This window comes from Dendropsophus ebraccatus, chromosome 15, assembly GCF_027789765.1.
Source record: "Dendropsophus ebraccatus isolate aDenEbr1 chromosome 15, aDenEbr1.pat, whole genome shotgun sequence".
Lineage (NCBI taxonomy): Eukaryota > Metazoa > Chordata > Amphibia > Anura > Hylidae > Dendropsophus > Dendropsophus ebraccatus.
In genome coordinates, this window is record NC_091468.1 from 28,655,432 (window position 1) to 28,673,706 (window position 18,275).

Here is an 18,275-nt window from a genome sequence, read left to right on the forward strand (position 1 = left end):
GGAGCACAGCTCGGGCACAGGTGGAGTACAGCTCAGGTACAGGTTGGGCACAGCTCGGGCACAGGTGGAGTACAGCTCAGGTACAGGTTGGGCACAGCTCGGGCACAGGTGGAGTACAGCTTGGGTACAGGTTGGGCACAGCTCGGGCACAGGTGGAGTACAGCTCGGGTACAGGTTGGGCACAGGTTGGGTGCAGGTGGAGCACAGCTTGGGCACAGGTGGAGTACAGCTCGGGCACAGGTGGAGTACAGCTCGGGTACAGGTTGGGCACAGGTTGGGTGCAGGTGGAGTACAGCTCGGGCACAGGTGGAGTACAGCTCGGGCACAGGTTGGGTGCAGGTGGAGCACAGCTCGGGCACAGGTTGGGTACAGGTGAAGCACAGCTCGGGTACAGGTGGAGCACAGCTCAGGCACAGGTGGAGCACAGCTCGGGCACAGGTTGGGTACAGGTGGAGCACAGCTCGGGCACAGGTTGGGTGCAGGTAGAGCACAGCTTGGGCACAGGTTGGGTGCAGGTGGTGTACAGCTCGGGTACAGGTTGGGCACAGCTCGGGCACAGGTGGAGTACAGCTTGGGTACAGGTTGGGCACAGCTCGGGCACAGGTGGAGTACAGCTCGGGTACAGGTTGGGCACAGCTCGGGCACAGGTGGAGTACAGCTTGGGTACAGGTTGGGCACAGGTTGGGTGCAGGTGGAGCACAGCTCGGGCACAGGTTGGGTGCAGGTGGAGCACAGCTCGGGCACAGGTGGAGTACAGGTTGGGCACAGGTTGGGTGCAGGTGGAGCACAGCTCGGGCACAGGTTGGGTGCAGGTGGAGCACAGCTCGGGCACAGGTGGAGTACAGGTTGGGCACAGGTTGGGTGCAGGTGGAGCACAGCTCGGGCACAGGTTGGAGCACAGCTCGGGCACAGGTTGGGTGCAGGTGGAGCACAGCTCGGGCACAGGTCGGCGCTCAGGCCCCGCTGGATGAGTCGCGGCTCCGCACACACCGCGGGAGGAGGAGGAGGACGGGAGAGGGAGCGTCTAGGATTAAAGTGCAGCGCGGGAGCGCGCAGGGGGCGCGCACGGTGCAGCTGGGAGGACTGTTCGGGAGCAGCAGGAGGAGGAGGGGATACGAGGCGATAAGGAAGCTCAGCCGCCTGGAGCCACTCGGGCTGGATCTCCTCACCTATTGTCTGTGGATATGTCCCCGTCTGGCCGCCACTAACCAGCAGACACTGTCCGGCCGCGCTTGCCCCTCATTGTTCTGGCGGCCATGGGCTGGCTGTGAGGATTCCGCCCGGACTGCCATTACTGCCGGACACTACCGACCATTCCCAAGGACGACGGCCGGGAGGAGCGGCTCAGACTGACGGGGATTCCTCTGCTCCGTGCGCTTCCACTTTCTCTGCTTCCCCCCGGGTGACTGAGGGAAGGGAGGGGAGCAGACATGTCGGGGAGCCGGGAAGAAGAGCGCCGCAAGCTGGCCGACATCATCAACCACTGGAACGCCAACCGGCTGGACCTGTTCGAGATCAGCCAACCCACCGAGGTGAGTGCCCCTCCCGAGGGAGGCTGCAGGGTGCACAGGCCGCACGGCCGGGATCTGCTGGAGGGGCTAGAATCTGCTGGAGGAGGCCATGCTGGAGGGGCTGGGATCTGCTGGAGGAGGCCATGCTGGAGGGGCTGGGATCTGCTGGAGGAGGCCATGCTGGAGGGGCTGGGATCTGCTGGAGGAGGCCATGCTGGAGGGGCTGGGATCTGCTGGAGGGGGCCATGCTGGAGGGGCTGGGATCTGCTGGAGGGGGCCATGCTGGAGGGGCTGGGATCTGCTGGAGGAGGCCATGCTGGAGGGGCTGGGATCTGCTGGAGGGGCTGGGATCTGCTGGAGGGGCTGGGATCTGCTGGAGGGGCTGGGATCTGCTGGAGGGGCCGCGATCTGCTAGAGGAGGCAATGCTGGAGGGGCCGGGATCTGCTAGAGGAGGCCATGCTGGAGGGGCCGGGATCTGCTAGAGGAGGCCATGCTGGAGGGGCCGGGATCTGCTAGAGGAGGCCATGCTGGAGGGGCCGGGATCTGCTAGAGGAGGCCATGCTGGAGGGGCCGGGATCTGCTAGAGGAGGCCATGCTGGAGGGGCCGGGATCTGCTAGAGGAGGCCATGCTGGAGGGGCCGGGATCTGCTAGAGGAGGCCATGCTGGAGGGGCCGGGATCTGCTAGAGGAGGCCAAGCTGGAGATGCTGAGTGCCCAGGGATCTGCTGTCAGGTGCTGAGTGCCTGGGGGGCTGCTGGGATCTGCTGTCGGGTGCTGAGTGCCCGGGGGGCTGCTGGGATCTGCTGTCGGGTGCTGAGTGCCCGGGGGGCTGCTGGGATCTGCTGTCGGGTGCTGAGTGCCCGGGGGGCTGCTGGGATCTGCTGTCGGGTGCTGAGTGCCCGGGGGGGCTGCTGGGATCTGCTGTCGGGTGCTGAGTGCCCGGGGGGCTGCTGTCAGGTGCTGAGTGCCCGGGGGGCTGCTAGGATCTGCTGTCAGGTGCTGAGTGCCCGGGGGGCTGCTAGGATCTGCTGTCAGGTGCTGAGTGCCCGGGGGCTGCTGGGATCTGCTGTCAGGTGCTGAGTGCCCGGGGGCTGCTGGGATCTCTGCCCGCAGTAATGGTGGTGAGGAGATCTCTGGCAGGGAGGGGCTCCAGTCTCCACCATCCAGATGGAATGTCTCACTTGTTGGCTGAAGATCATTGAGGGTGAAACCAAGTGTCAGTGGTGGTGATTCCTTATGGCTGTGAGATGGGGCAGGGTGCTGGACTGGGCCATGGATGGGGAGCTGTCACCTGCCGGCTCATAGTGCTGGGGGTCCCAGGAGGACAGAATAGTAACATTTGTTGCAGAAAGTTCAGGATCAGTCATTTATCTGCAGAGCCGTCACTGGTTAGATGCTGCTGTAGTAGAAAAGCTGCAAGCACTTGGATGCTGTAGAGTCCAGGGGCCGTCAGACGAGGTTGGTTTTTAAGGGGAAACTTTCAGCAGTTTTTTGGTAGCTGTAAATAGGAAGGTTAGAGGATAGGTGTGACTAAGAAAAGAGAGTTCCAGCCACAACCCCCCCCCCCCCCCCCCCAATAATTAGCTGTCAGAATGTCACTGGGGCGGGCAGGCCCATTACAGGGAACTCTGGGGAAGATCCAACCCCTCGGACTCTTTGAGGGTACCTGTCTTAAATGGGATATGTCCCATGCTGGCCAAGTTCCATGTGAAAGCCCTATTTTAATTGGTAGGGCTTGTGCACAGAACTCATCCAGTGTGAGACTCATCCAAGACAACCGTCTGCACGCGGCTTCAGAGATATCAATTCCTGACCGGTCCCGTTTCGGTATCTGTGATCTGACACAAGTATGTGTGTGTGATAGCCTTTCATGTGGCTATTTGGGCTCTTAGCAAAAGTGCAAACAATTTCCTTATAGGCCTTTTACACAGGCAGATTATTGGTTCAATGAATGTCCTATACCAGTAATTGCCCCTTGTGGATCAGCGATCAGCCAACGTAGGAGAAAATGCTTCTTCATCATCTCATTGTATAATTTTTGGAATCACAAAATTCATTGATGGTTTTCTACATATTGCCCTGTGTAACCAGGATGTATGGCCGATGATGTACGTGGAAGGGTGGCACAAATTATCCGCTGATCGTGTGTGGCACCTGCACAACTTGCCTAACCCACTGCTCCTGAGATGGTGAAAGGATTAGTTATAAAGTCACTGAAGTGTCCAGGAGGTGGAGCCATGCATAAATGCTCTTAATAAGGTGGAGCTTGGTGATGCAGCTTGGCCCAGCCTACTTCACACTTCAGCCACCTAGTCAATCTGTGCTGTATATAGAAAATAATAAAGTATATTCTTACCTCTCCACACTCCCTGGTGTCCTACAGCCTGTTTCCCGCTGAGTAAAGCCGCTGCTGAAGCTTCTACACCCATCTCTGAATTGACAGTTGGCTCAGCCAATCACTTACCGACATAAGAGAGCGCTGCAATCCGTGATTGGCTGAGTGGCCTGTCACTGCACTGCTGGGTGTAGAAGCTTCAGCAGGCAGGAGAACATCGTGGAGTGAGGACAGGTAAGAATACAACTTTTTATTTTTTATATACTTTAAGCAGCTGCTGACTGCGCACCTTCTATTAATCTCGCTGAAAGACAACGATCAGCCAATGATTGACGACTTAGCTGATCATTTTCTTTTGTACACGGGGCGATAATGATCCCATGTAATAGGGCCATAAGGGCCCTATTACACCAACAGATATCTATGGACACAAACTAGTGCTGTTAAGCAGAATCTGCGCTTGCAGTGCAGTGTATTCGCTGTATCGTTCCTGTGCCTATTAACATGCATTCTTATAGGTCACACGTCTCCTATTTACACTGAGGGATGTGCCGCCGATGATGATTTTTACGGCCAAGCAAATCAGCCGAGAAGCGGACGTTTGCTCACTTGTCAGATGGGCTTTTACACGGGCTGATTATCGGCTGAATCAGTGTTCCTAGGAACACCTGTTAGCAATAATCGGCCCATGTAAAAGGGCCTTAAGACATGCAGGTTTCTTGCAGAAATATTCTGTCCATTCTCCTGACTGGGGGCTTGCAGAGATCCTTGTGCTTACTGCCAGAACAATCCCATCTAGGGGTTAGAGGCCTATTCCATGGATAAGCGGCCGAATCGGAGAACGATCAGCCGATGATCGTGTCATCAGCTGATCGTTCATTTAGGTTCACACTTAAAATCATCGGTCGCCACCCACACATCGCTACGTGGAATACGATTTCACAAACATCATACATTACCTGTCCAGACGCAGGTCTTCTCCTTCTCCCGGTCCCGGGCAACAGAATCCGCTTTGGAGCGGCCTGTCTGGGCTGACAGACCGCTCAGCCAATCACTGGCCAGGACCACCGCGGCCAGTGATTGGCTGAGCATTCTGTCAGTTCAGACAGGCCGCTCCGAAGCTGATGCTGCCGCGCGGGACCGGGTTAAGGAGAAGACCTGCGTCTGGACAGGTAATGTATGAAACAAGGGCTGCAAGGACATTGGTAACGATGTCCCTGCAGCCTTTGCTAATGATTGTCGGGCCGTGGAATAAGCCCAGTAAACGAGCACCGATCTAGCAGATTGGCGCTCATTTACATTGTTGATCGGGCCCTACTCGGCCCATGGAAAAGGACCCTTAGGGTCCCAGTCTATTCCGCAAGTCTGCTGAGTGTGAATGTGCCCCAGGATGTTCCACTGCACCTGCTGCAGTACAGAGGTTTCTGTTTGTCATTTCGGGGGTCCTCAGTCCTGTATTTTCAGTGTTTCTAAAATCATTGTTGAGTGAAGATAAGTGGATCTCAAGCATGCTCTGGTCTTCCCGAACGTTCTGCATTTGGTTACCAGAGGCTGAAGAAGTTGGATGCAGCCCTAGAGAGTCTGAAACAGTATGGATATGTGTCCATGCTGCAACCAACTTCTGCAGCCTCCTGTAAGCAAATGCCAAATGATCGGGTCGGACCTCTCTACTGCTGAGAAGTATACAGGAGACAGTGAGAAAGTGACTAGGCTCTTTGGATACTCTGATTAAAGAGAATGTATCACCAAGATTTGCTTTTACTGATTAGAGACGGATACGGGAAATTATTTTTTTTATTTTATTTGTAGTATGTTATCGGGGCGGCCATATTGCTAAAGTTTTTTTTAACTGCAAGGCTGGGGCAGTATGCGAGGGGAGATACAACAAATAACAATACACCACTTCCTGCAGGGCATACAGCAGCTGATAAGTACTGGAAAACTAAAGATATTCAAATAGAAGTAAATTATAAATCTAAATAACTTTGACAACAGTTTATTTGAAAGAAAAAAAAAATCTCATTGTTGTCCCCCTATGATGTACCGGTATGCCAGAAGGTCTGGAGGCTCTATGAATTGAGCTCAGGAGTTGAGGGGGAGGATTGGCTGTTATCAGTGACAAAATTGCTGTTTTTTTGCTACATTTATCAGAAAAAAATAATAAAAAGAGATCAAAACGTCCCTTTTACACGAGTATGGTACCGACGAAAAAGAGGTGGCGCAGAAAATAAGCCCTAACACGGCCCTGTAGGTTGGACAGTAAAAGCGCGTTGGCTCGTAGAAGGCGAGGAGATAAAAATGACAATGCGAAGATGGCGCCTGGACATGAAGGTCAAAGGCCGTGGAGTCCTTAAGGGGTTAATAGTGAGTCACTGATAACTCTGTGTGCTGCACTCTTCTATAACTCCCAGTAACTACTGTGTAGCGCAGATGAGTTGTTTCTTCCATTGTTGAATAAATAAACTATTGTCTGGTTGGTGTCATGCAGGTGAGTGAATTGTTTGCATGTCTCCTCCCCTTTTAAAGGTGGTTGAATCATATGGGGTGTTGAAGTTTCGAAGGTGTGTGTATAAATACTGCACTTTCAGAACTACTTGTTTGTGAGCAGTTTATTAGTCAATAAGAGAGGGTGTGTAGGATTTATACTATGCAAACTATACGTTATGTTAGATGCTTAACATGTCATTGCTTCCGTCAGGCCTCTCATTATTACAGCTTTATTAGTTAACATTGTTTTAAGCGTGTTATAAACTTATTTAGTGTCTTATGCTGTATATACGTTTCCATAGTGTGGCGTACACTGTTTTGGGTCTATGTTGTGCCAGAACAGGGGTAGGAACCTTGGCTCTCCAGCTATTGCAAAACTACAACTCCCATCATGCCTGGACAGCCAAAGCTTTAGCTTTGGCTGTCCAGGCATGATGGGAGTTGTAGTTTTGCAACAGCAGGAGAGCCAAGGTTCCCTACCCCTGCACCAGATGATAGATTCAGTGGATTTGCAGTGCATTTTTTGAGTGAATTCCAACTTTTGGATTGCTGTGGATTTCTTGCAGATGGTTGTATGTCAGTGCTCTGTAAGATAACAGCCTGCGTCTGGTGCTGTCCTTAAAGGGAACAGCAGATACAACATGCAGCATCTTTTGCATCCGCCATCCCATCCATGGCGTCATAACCAAAGATGGGGCAGAGTTGCTGCATGCTGCGCTTATGACCTGATGCCTGGACACCAAATGGCAACTGGGTCCAATGATGTGGCATAAAGGGAGAAGCGCTCTCACCATTCCGTGTTGCAAAAAATGTAACAGCGGATTTTAAAGGGGTCACGTGTTTTAGTTGTTTGTTTTGAAATGGAACCAGTCATTGGATTTATACTACCTGTACTGTGGGCAGCGTGAATCAGTGACTCCCTCCCTTGTTACAACCATCTATGCATTTTACAATGATTGTGGTTTAGAGCCACCAGGAATGCAGCTCTGAGTCACCAGGGAAGTCCCAGCAAAAGCCTCTTAAAGAAGCACAGTCACAGTTTTATTTATAGTAAATCAACAGGGGTTGTTATTGCAAGTAGCTTTGTAATATTTAATTAATTTCAATGAATTATTTTTTTTTTTTCATTTTCTATGTTTAAAGGAGTTTTTAAAAAACTATAACTAACAGGATAGGTGACAAGTAAGAGATTGCAGGGAAACTGACCTCCACATACCCCCTAACTATAGGGAACAATAGGCCCCACAATCACCTGGTTGGCGCCAGCCTGTTCATCCCTGTGGCGCAGTCCATTTTTCAATTCACCGCCCGGTTCCCCTATGTGCGTCAGTTTCTGAGATGCAAATATGCATCTATGCACTGGCGGCCCAGCGCCCTTGGTGTACTGATATCCCTCCATAGCATAGAGTGGCCCTATTTGCATATTAGAAACTGGCACAGATGGCGGGAACTGGGCAGTTTTATGTTTAATACTACATTTCAGATGTGCATTTTTACTTTATTTTTTTTATTTGGGGCCTTCAGTAATCTGGTATCTTCAAATTATTTTTAAGCATCAAATAGTAAATAATAAAATAAGGTATTTCCTATCCCCGTAACTGTGTTCCAGTATGAACAATGTACAGTACAATGATCAGTACTATATCATAGAACTGAAAAATGCAAAAAAAAACAACCCTAAAACAACAAAAAAACACCCTCCCCTAATAAAAGTTCAAATAACCCCCTTTTCCCATTATTAAAATAGAAAATGTAAAACAAATTATATTGAACATCACTGTTTGTAGAATTGACTGAGTTTTTAAAGGGAAACTATCTGCAGGTTTGTGCAAACTCATTCGCTGATATCGCTGATATGCTTACGTTATGTTTCTGGTTTCTGTCTTTTCCGGTCCTTGCGTTTTGGAGAGCTTTAATCGGAAAGAAATATGTAAATGAGCTTATCAGGGGCAATGGGGACGTTCCTTGGGCCTCCAGGACACCGTTTGACCCTAAAGCCCCCCTGCTTATGCATAGGTAGGCGTGACTGAAGGAGGCGTGGGGGGGGGGAACCGGTGCACTGGGGGCCCGAGGTACGACCCCAGGGCTCTGCAAGGATCGCATTTACATATTTACGTACTCATATTTACGTACTCAAATACGGCAAGCCCGGCAAAGATAAAAGCGGTACCGGAAACATGAGGTAGGTGGCTGCTGGCAGATATCAGCAGGTTGGTTTGCAGCATCTAGAAATAACAAACTTCTGTGTAAAATAACTAATGGGTTATTTTTTTTTGCAACGGACAACGCGTTGATTCTGCACGAGGATTGATGTAAATGAAAAATTACACCAAACCCCAGGTGATTTTTGGTCACATCCTGTATCTGATGAAACAGAGTAGCTGTAATGGAATAAAAAGACACTGATGGTGCGCACATGGTGTAGATCAGAGTAAAGGTAGTAGATTTGTGTCAGTGAGTGGCCACCCGCCTTGCGTGGTCGGGTATCAGCAGAAGTTTTTAGATATCGGCCAACTGCTCCTCCACCTGTCTTGGTGCAGGGATGCCGGTTGCCGAATCCAATCAGTGATTCTAGGAAGATGTTCAGTGGACCTGTCAGGCGCTGTATGGTGATAAAGCTAGCGAGTACAGCGGCTAGGAATAATGGACTGCTGTGTAAAGTAATATTTATTTTTGCAACTGACAACGCGTTTCGAGGGGAACCCTGTTCATCGGGTCAAGTAAAACCTGTTTGTTTTTCGTTATTTTTTTTGTTATCATGTAAGCCAATATGGAATGGATTCTGCCATCCATTCCATCCATTCTGTTGTAAGAATTTGCCAAAGCCGGGTTAGAAGCCCTCCACATGTTTGCTCTGACAGTTCTTGAGGTAGACTCATAGGCGTCTGGGATTCTCTGCAACATTGTAAATATGGAGGATGTGCTATGGAATGGAGCTCAGAGCTCCTGGCATCATGGTTCAAAATTATGCAGAGAGCTCTGAAACTGTTTAAATCTTTACCCTACTCTACTGATACAGCCACATGGTACTGTAGCACATAGATCTGTTTTAATAATCTGTTGAATAATGATGCCAGGAGGGCTGTGAGTCCGGTTTGTAGCATCACCTATGGATGGACCGTAATTGTGGAACGGGTGAATGCCCTCCTGTGTTAAAGAAGTCTTGGAGTAGCTGGAGGATGAACCTTTTTTTTTTTTTCCCTCTACAATGAACCTTTTTGCTTTATAAAGTGTTAATATTGTGTAAAAATGTTTTTAAGTCGGTTCTCCAGGCATAGAAAAGCATGGCTGCTTTTTTCCAGAAAAAGTGTCACTCCTGTCCTCAGTTCGTGTGGGGTTTTGTAGCTCAGTTGCATTTAAGTGAATGGAGCTGAATTGTAATACCGCGCACATCCTGATGAAAGGGGTGGTGCTATTTCTGCTTTGTTACTAATCTGGGATAACTCCCTATTTAGGAGTACACACAGGCTTTTCTCTACCATTGACTCTCCAGGTTTTACTCCCTCTCGCATAAATGATGCGTGAAGGTTATTAGTCCCCAGACTTTACATTGATCCACATCTCGGGAACCTTTTACAGGATGCAAAATGCCGCTGTATGTGTCGCTGATCGTCGCTTGCCTGCAGTTCCTTTACAAGGCACCATTAAATTTTTAGAGACATTTAGTTAGATATTTTTATACTCTTTAGGGGGGATTCACATGCATGAAAGACCTGCTACCTCCCGGCATTATGTATCATTATGATGCTGGGAGCTCCAAATGTTTGCGCTACTGTACTGATATAGCTGTGGAGCTGTATCAGTATAGTAGTGCGAACATTTAAAGGTAAACTATCAACAGGTTAGAAGTATCCCTATAGGGCACGGGACGCTGAGAATGGTGGTAAGTTTCTTACCTTCATCCTCATTGCTGTTTATGAGATATTTGGAGTTTAATCCTATGCACATAGTTTCTTTTGGCGCACTGGGGACAGGGCTGTCGCCCCCAGTGCACTGGTCCATATTCAATAGCAGGGGCAGATCAATGCACTGGGGACGGCAGCTCTGTCCCCATCCCACTAAAACAACCTTATTTGCATAGGATTAAACTCATATTAACTTATAAACAGTGATGAGGATAAAGGTAAGAAACTTAAGGCCATTTTACCTGGCACAATAATGAGGAGGAAGCTAATGCCGACCTTTCAGGTTGGCGCTCACTTCCCCCTGATTCCACGCGGTCTGCCTGTGCTATTACATGAACACACAGCGAGAGGGGAGGGGCGGCCTGAACAATCTTTAGATCGTTCGGGTTGCCTATTAAAGTCAGTGGCGGCCACCTCTTTTATTACATGGAGCGGTGCACAGCAGGCCATTGCTGACATGATTGTGCTGTTTCAGCATGTTGAAAGACTGACATCGTGCATGTTGGCTGATCGTGTCCTTTTACACCAAACGGCGAAGTACAGCCTATAATCGTTTTGTGTAATGGGGTCGTTACCTTCATCCTCAGTGCCTTGTGCTCTATAGGGGTTAGATCAGCAGATTAGATCAGTGGGTTCTAACCATCACAGTTTATGCACTGGGTAACCTAGAGGTCTCTGGTTCAGCAATGACAGGGGTAATAGCCCTTTGCATGAGCCTTGAAGCTGCACATAAGCTCCACTTCAAAGACATGGAAATGTGAGATGGCGAGACCAAATCCCCCTGCATGCTTTACAGCCTTCTGTTTTTGATGTTCTGAACTCTGGCAACCGTAAAGGCCCAAGTGACTAGTTGCCAGGTAGTTTAGTGAGGAGCAATTCCTGTTATATATTATTCAATGAGCGCCGTCAATGCTTCCATGTATAATTAATGTGCTTTGAGAAGCCACAGGTTGCAGACCACGGGTATAACACAGAGACACAGGCCAGGACAGTCAGCTGCCTGTAGTTACATCTCCAGCTTCTCTGCATATGGGTTTTATCATTAGCATAACCCTCTAGGCTAGTAAAGCTGATAAAGATGAAAATAAAGTCAGGAATGTCTCCGCACAGCGAGAGGGATGGGAGGGTGGTCTCATGCAAAATTACATTGTTACTAGATCATCAACAAGAAAGTGCATTCTACTGTATACATGTGATTATACACTGATAACTACACATATATACACATGTCTGTGAAGTCCTAGCCCTACACACGGGGTTGGCGGGGGAAATCGTGCACACAATGGCTGAGGAATGTCCCGCACATCATAAATAGCTCCCAGCGTGAGTAATGCCAAAAGCAAAGCGTTAATTTCCTACTTTTCTACAGGAATGTGTCACATGACCAGCCACCACCCTAACAACCAATGCAGACATTACGAGGGAGAGTCCACATGATGGTATGCAGGGTTGTGCACTTCTACAGCTAGGAAAAGTTTTACCCCAGTCTTTGTACACAGTGTGTGTGAGGTTATTACAGTCTGGGGTATTACTCATTGTATAACCGTGCGCTATGACTAGTGTGAATGAGGTTTGTTAGAGCTCCTGCTGTACAACTCCACTCACATGCATACAATATCTGTCACATGTGAACATACGCTTAGTCCAGACTCCACACAGAAAGAAAAGCTGTTGGCACCTGTCTGTTTGTGGGGCAAACTGGCAGAGAACACTGGGCACACAGGGGCATTTATTGTAATGTGATGCAATCTGCAGTGGATATTGATAGTCTACACCAGGGGTGTCAAACTCAAATAAACAGTGGGACAAAATTAAAATATTGGACAAAGTCGCGGGCCAACCATGATAATTATTTAGCGAATGATGCGGACCTGGCAATGTCAGTGAAGCATGCGGTATTCCTGGCACTTTGATAAGTAACATGATATATTGCTATGCCATGATTAAACCCCAACCCATGTAATAGCCAACCCCCCAATATTGCCCCATGTATTAGCCAACCCAACCAAAATTGCCCCACATATTAGCCAGCCCTCCCAATAGTGCCCAAATAATAGCCAGCCCTCCCCATAGTCTCTTATATAGTAGCCAGCCCTCCCCATTAGTCTCTTATATAGTAAGCAGCCCTCCCCAATAGTCTCTTATATAGTAGCCAGCCCTCCCCCATAGTTTCTTATATAGTAAGCAGCCATCCCCATAGTCTCTTATATAGTAGCCAGCCCTCCCCAATAGTCTCTTATATAGTAAGCAGCCCTCCCCAATAGTCTCTTATATAGCAGCCAGCCCTCCCCCATAGTTTCTTATATAGTAAGCAGCCATCCCCAGTAGTCTCCTATAGTAGCCAGCCCTCCCCATAGTTTCTTATATAGTAGTGACACTGGCAAATTTTCGTTAGGCATTTGATTGTTGCTTGCATACACGTAGATTTTTTACTGTACATTTAAATGATATAGCGATTTTTTTTATTTATTTTTTTGCACAATAATCAGCTGTGTAGTAGAACCCCAAGGCCCTATGTGGGCAGTGTTCACATATTAAGATGGTACTCTGATGTGCACCACCTGCCTAAACAGCAGCTAGGGATGAGCGAACCAAACTTCCAAACAAGATTTGTTTTGAACTTTGCAAGAAGTTTGGTACCAAACAAATTTCGGAACAAGTTTGGAAAGATGGCGGCCACACACTTGTCTGTGCTTTCCCGGCTTGTCTTGTCCTCCTGGTCTCAATCTTTCTCAAATCAACTGGTATCAGAAAATTATATAGATTTTGTAATTTACTACTATTAAAAAACTCAAGTCTTCCCATACTTATTAGCTGCTGTATATCATGCAGGAAATGTTTTATTTTCAGTCTGACACAGTGCTCTCTGCTGACATCTCTGGCCCAGACAGGAAGCGTCCAGAGCAGGAGAGGTTTTCTATGGGGATTCATAGAAAACTGAGACAAAGTTCCTGTCTCGGCCAGAGATGTCAGCAGAGAGCACTGTGTCAGACTGAAAATAAAAAAACACTTCCTGCAGGACATATAGTAGCTAATAAGTACAGGAAGACTTGAGATTTTTTTTATTAGACGTAAATTACAAATCTAAATAACTTTCTAATGCTAGTTGATTTGAAAGTAAAAGGTTTTTGCTGCACAACCCCTCTAAGAGTGACAGCCTGCTCAGCCGATCACTGGGCGCAGCTCCTCCCATCTCAGTCAGTGATTGGCTATGTGAGATTTTGGCAGCTGTGGGGACCGGGCAATGGAGAAGGACATCGGAGGAATGCGGACAAGTATAGATGAGCAATTTATTTGAACCACTCTAAAACCGCTAAATGCCTGCAGTCGTTTAGCTGTTTTACTGCAGTTGGTTCAAGGTTCGGTTTGGACGAACCTGAACTTTATATAAAAGGTCGTTGAACCATTGGATGTACCTGATCGTGATAGATTTTTTTGTCATGGTGAAAAACCTCACTCACACAACATCTTGAGGACTTCCTTATCTTGTAGTTACTTCTAGGTTTTATGATGTTCTGGGCTGACAGCCCTTTGTTATCTTCACCGGGTGTCTTACTGCATGCTCTGTTTCAGTGGCAAAATGAATGTACATGAATATTATTGTTTTTTTGATAGCTGTGATGCTGTGTAATTTGCAATGTATGCACCATAACAACCCCCCACCCCACCCCCAATAAAACTAAGTTTAAAAAAAAAAAAAAAAAAAAAAAAAAAGTCGAACCAGCCAAACCAATTTTTTGTCTCATCTCTTAACAGCAGCCCTTCATGACAGGCGGTGGTCCTAATGGCTGTGATCTCTTTCAGCAGGTTCTGTAGGGCTGAGCTGCTGTAACATTCATACCATGTGAATTTCCAACACCCCATAAGATATATTCCTAGAGCTGCTCCTTAGTAATAAGGACACAGGTGTTGTGCCCTCTATTGGGATTTACATCGATGTCTTGATGGCAGCCAGAACACCTTTGTGTTTTTACTACAGACTTGGCAGGACTGGCTAGTGGTCAGTGTGTACGTGGGACCTCCCGACTCTCCTCCAACAGATGTGGAAATCGAGCTGCCGGATCCTTAGACGCTGCCACCAGAGACGTCTGCAAGCGCTTTACTAGTCCCCTATGGTTTTGCATGTATAATTGTTTCTGACCTTATGACTGTACATTCGGCCATTACCAGGGGTACGCTGTGCCCACATGCTCTCAGACACTGCCTCTCTCGATGTGCCCTTTAGGCTATGCTCACACACTCATTGTACAAGCACTGACCCAGATTTATCAATCTCTCTGGGAAAATGGAGTTTTGTCTCTGACAGATCCTGCATCTTTTGTCTCTGACAGATCTTGCATCTCTTTTCTCTGATTCCTCATTTCCTGCTTTTTTTTTTTTTTTTCTTTAGCCAGTAGTCAACTTTGAACTTTTAAACTTTGACCTGTAATCCCCTGACTGGTCACTGGTCACTGATTGTTGGTGACCCCCGATGCAGCGGCATCCTTCTGTAGTGATAAGTGAGGAGTTCCAGCAGCAGCTCCTATGGGCTTAGGACAGAACTTTCTCTGTGTCTCAGGGTCCTGTTAGACAAAACTATTTTTCGTTGTCTCCGATAAATGATTGCAAACGACCTGAAATTGTTCACCATAATATGTGAAACGATAGTTGTTAGTTACGATTGTTTGTATACTCTATACTCCTCCTGATCCCAGCAAACAAGCAATGTGTACATACGCCAAAAGAGTAGCAAACGGATAACAATGATTTTATGGTGCGCTCAGAAGATGCGATCAGTGACAGAAACAAATTTTCCTTAGTCATTTGGTCGTTGCCTGCATTCACACACACACAGAATATCGCTTAAATTAATTTGAATTAAATTGTGTGTTTTTTGTTTTTTGCACCATAATCTTTCTGTGTAATAGGGCCCCAAGACAGGATTGCTCTTGTCTACTGATGCACTGGAGGGGTGACTATTTGGATTGCGGTTGTTATGCAGTCCTTTTTTTCTTGTGATCACAGCCTAATATGGCCTTAAAGGAACATAGGGGGAGATTTATCAAACATGGTGTAAAGTGAAACTGGCTCAGTTGCCCCTAGCAACCAATCGGATTCCACCTTTCATTCCTCACAGTCTCTTTAGAAAATGAAAGGTGGAATCTGATTGGTTGCTAGGGGCAACTGAGCCAGTTTCACTTTACACCATGTTTGATAAATCTCCCTGCCATCATCCTCTCCAGCAGCCACAGCCCTCACAGCTTTGGGAGTCGGGTCGTGACATCACCATTTTATCCAGGAAGTGAAGCCTTGATGCAGTAGTAAGTGCAGGGAAAAAGGCACTTTATGTGCATTTCCGGTAATAAGTGTATATTGGTGATTTGTATAACTTTTGGGGGGTAGTACAATACTTAAATAAAATTTTTTACCGGACTTCTCCTTTAAAGGAACTCTGTCACCTCCAACCCACCCTCCTCAAAACCCTAAACTAAAGTCATTTGTATGTAGGATAAAGAAGGCTGATTCCAAATCTGTAATTTGTAGCTTTCTACTCTTTTTTTTGTATTTTTAAGCCTACACACTGGCCATGATGATGCATAGAGAGGACTACTTAGCTCAGGAATATAATGGAGAGGACTACGTATCTGACAGATTTTTTTTCAGCCAAAGCCAGGAATGGATTTGAAAAGAGGAGAAATCTCACTCCTTCATTTGTGGCTTACAGCAAAGGAATGCAAGAACATAGAAAGATACAAATTGCAGATATAGAATCATTGTTGTATACTGATAACTTAAAGGCGTTATCCAGCGCTACAAAAACATGGCCACTTTACCCCTACTGTTGTCTCCAGTTTGGGTGTGGTTTTGAAACTCAGTTCCATTGAAGTAAATGGAGCTTAATTGCAAACTGCACCTGAACTGGAGACAACAGTAGGGGAAAAAGTCGCCATGTTTTTGTAGCGCTGGATAACCCCTTTAAGTTTAGTAGGGTTTTGAGGTGACAGAGTCCCTTTAACTAGGCATTGGGGCAGTCCTTGGTGGTGGAGTAGTTATGTTGGTAGTAAAAATGCTGGGTGATCTCGCCTGTCTGGATGAGCCAGTGCTCAATGACGCCCCCCTCAGGAACGCCAGCTCCTGCAGGGGACTTTTCCCACCAGCGGTGACTACCTCGGTACTGAGGACCACCCCAAAGCCTGGTTAAGTATGATCTACACACGGCGCAGGAGATGTACAAACTTAATTTTCGGGGGAGTTTTGTAAAGCAGATAGCAAATATTATTTGAAAGCAGCGCTACTGGCCCTATTGCACTGTGTTAGTAGCTACAGATACTGTTTGCTAGTGATAGGTTCCCTTTAACCCCTTCAGGACAAAATTATTTTTTTTTGCTCTTTAGTTTTTTCCTTCTCGTGTTTAAAAGGCCATAGCTTTTGCATTTTTTTACCTACAGACCGACATGAGCCCTTATTTTTGTGCCACTAATTGTACTTTGCAAGGCTTAACTTCTGCATAAAGTACGCTGCAAAACCAGAAAAAAATTAAATGTGTGTTGAATTTAAATTAAAAAAACGCATTTTTTAAATTTGGGGAGTATTTACGCAGTTTGCATGTTCCTCAAGTTGGTTTGATTGCAACGATATGTAACATGTATAACTTTTATTTTATTTGATGGCTTTTAAAAAAATTAAAAGCTTTTAAATAAATTAATGTTTCTTTTAAAATCGCTCTATTCCCAGGCGTAAAGCGCTTTTATCCTTTGGTCTATGGGGCTGTGTGAGGTGTAATTTTTTGCGCCATGATGTGTACTTTCTATCGGTACCTTGATTGCGCATATGCGACTTTTTGATGCGACCAAAAATTCACAATTTTGCACTTTGGAATTTTTTTACGCTTACGCCGTTTACTGTGAGAGATCGGGAATGGGATAAATTAATAGTTCGAATGATTACTCACGCGGCGATACCAAACATGTTTGTTTTATTTTCATTTATAAAATGGGAAAAGGGGGGTGATTCAAACTTTTATTAGGGGAGGGGGTTATTTATTAATAAATATTCATTTACTTTTTTACACACATACTAGAAGCCCCCCTGGGGGACTTCTAGTATGCCTGCTTTAATTTCTTATAGAGATCTATGCAGTATAGATATGACCATGATTAAGCGCAGTAGCGTGAAACGCGTAGGTCCTGCTATGCACACCATCAGTTTTTAATATGCACGAATAAAAGTTATATTTTAATAGTTTACGTCCTGGAGTGCCGACTTCACACACCTTCCTCGCCTGTTAGTATGTCCGTATCACTTGGTCATTCTCTTGCTGGGGTCTTATTGTTGCTTTACTTACGTATGTATTTTAATGTAAAAAAGTCGCAGATATTTGCAAAATCGCTTCATTGCTCAAAATTTTGTGACTTTTTTCAATTTTACATTAACACCCCCAACATCTGTCGATTTTTGCTAGTCACGGCACATTTAACTGCGAAAGAAACTCATACATAGAAAAACATAATGTATATAGAAGGAGCGATCAGACAGAGAAGGGACATATACAGCTACAGGAGTAATAATAGATACATATACAACTACAGAATTGAAATTATTACTACAGTAATAGAAATACTGGATGCACATACAGCTTAAGGAGTAGCAGTAAAGGATACCGTCTTGCTGCCTCCAGGTCTATGCATATTGTGTGCTGCACGTGTTAACATGAAAGGAGGACATGGAAGTGCATTTTACCTGTCTAAATACTGGAGATGTGCTTTGTTCTTCTTGGGCTCAAGGCAAGACATAGTGTCAAACAAATCTGGCCATATTTACAGGTGGAGGAAAAGCTGTGTGTGTATACATGGAAGGTACACACAAGGAGGCAAATGGGGTGGAAAAATGTATTGTAGATCTGACTACTGGCCTCGTTTATATTCTGCATGTATATCCTGCAGATCAGTGGGGTACCAGCTGCATTTATATCCTGCAGATCAGTGGAGTACCGGCTGCATTTACTGTATATTCTGCAGATCAGTGGGGTACCGGCTGCATTTATATCCCACTGATCA

General features: G+C 46.6%; 1 protein-coding gene across 12 annotated transcripts in view; it reads left to right on the forward strand.

Moving 5' to 3' along the window:
* Positions 1-1,063: 1,063 nt before the first annotated feature.
* The window catches only part of AFDN (afadin, adherens junction formation factor), a 111,792-nt gene continuing 94,580 nt past the window's right edge, over positions 1,064-18,275 (forward strand). For 7 of the 12 annotated variants that reach the window (XM_069955496.1, XM_069955501.1, XM_069955499.1 and 4 more), the window contains exon 1: positions 1,065-1,532. In XM_069955496.1, the coding sequence (XP_069811597.1) occupies positions 1,431-1,532 (102 nt within the window). In that variant the 5' untranslated portion in view covers positions 1,065-1,430. Of the gene's footprint in view, positions 1,533-18,275 lie in introns of all 12 variants that reach the window. The other 5 variants (XM_069955498.1, XM_069955502.1, XM_069955500.1 and 2 more) reach the window with 1 other exon arrangement.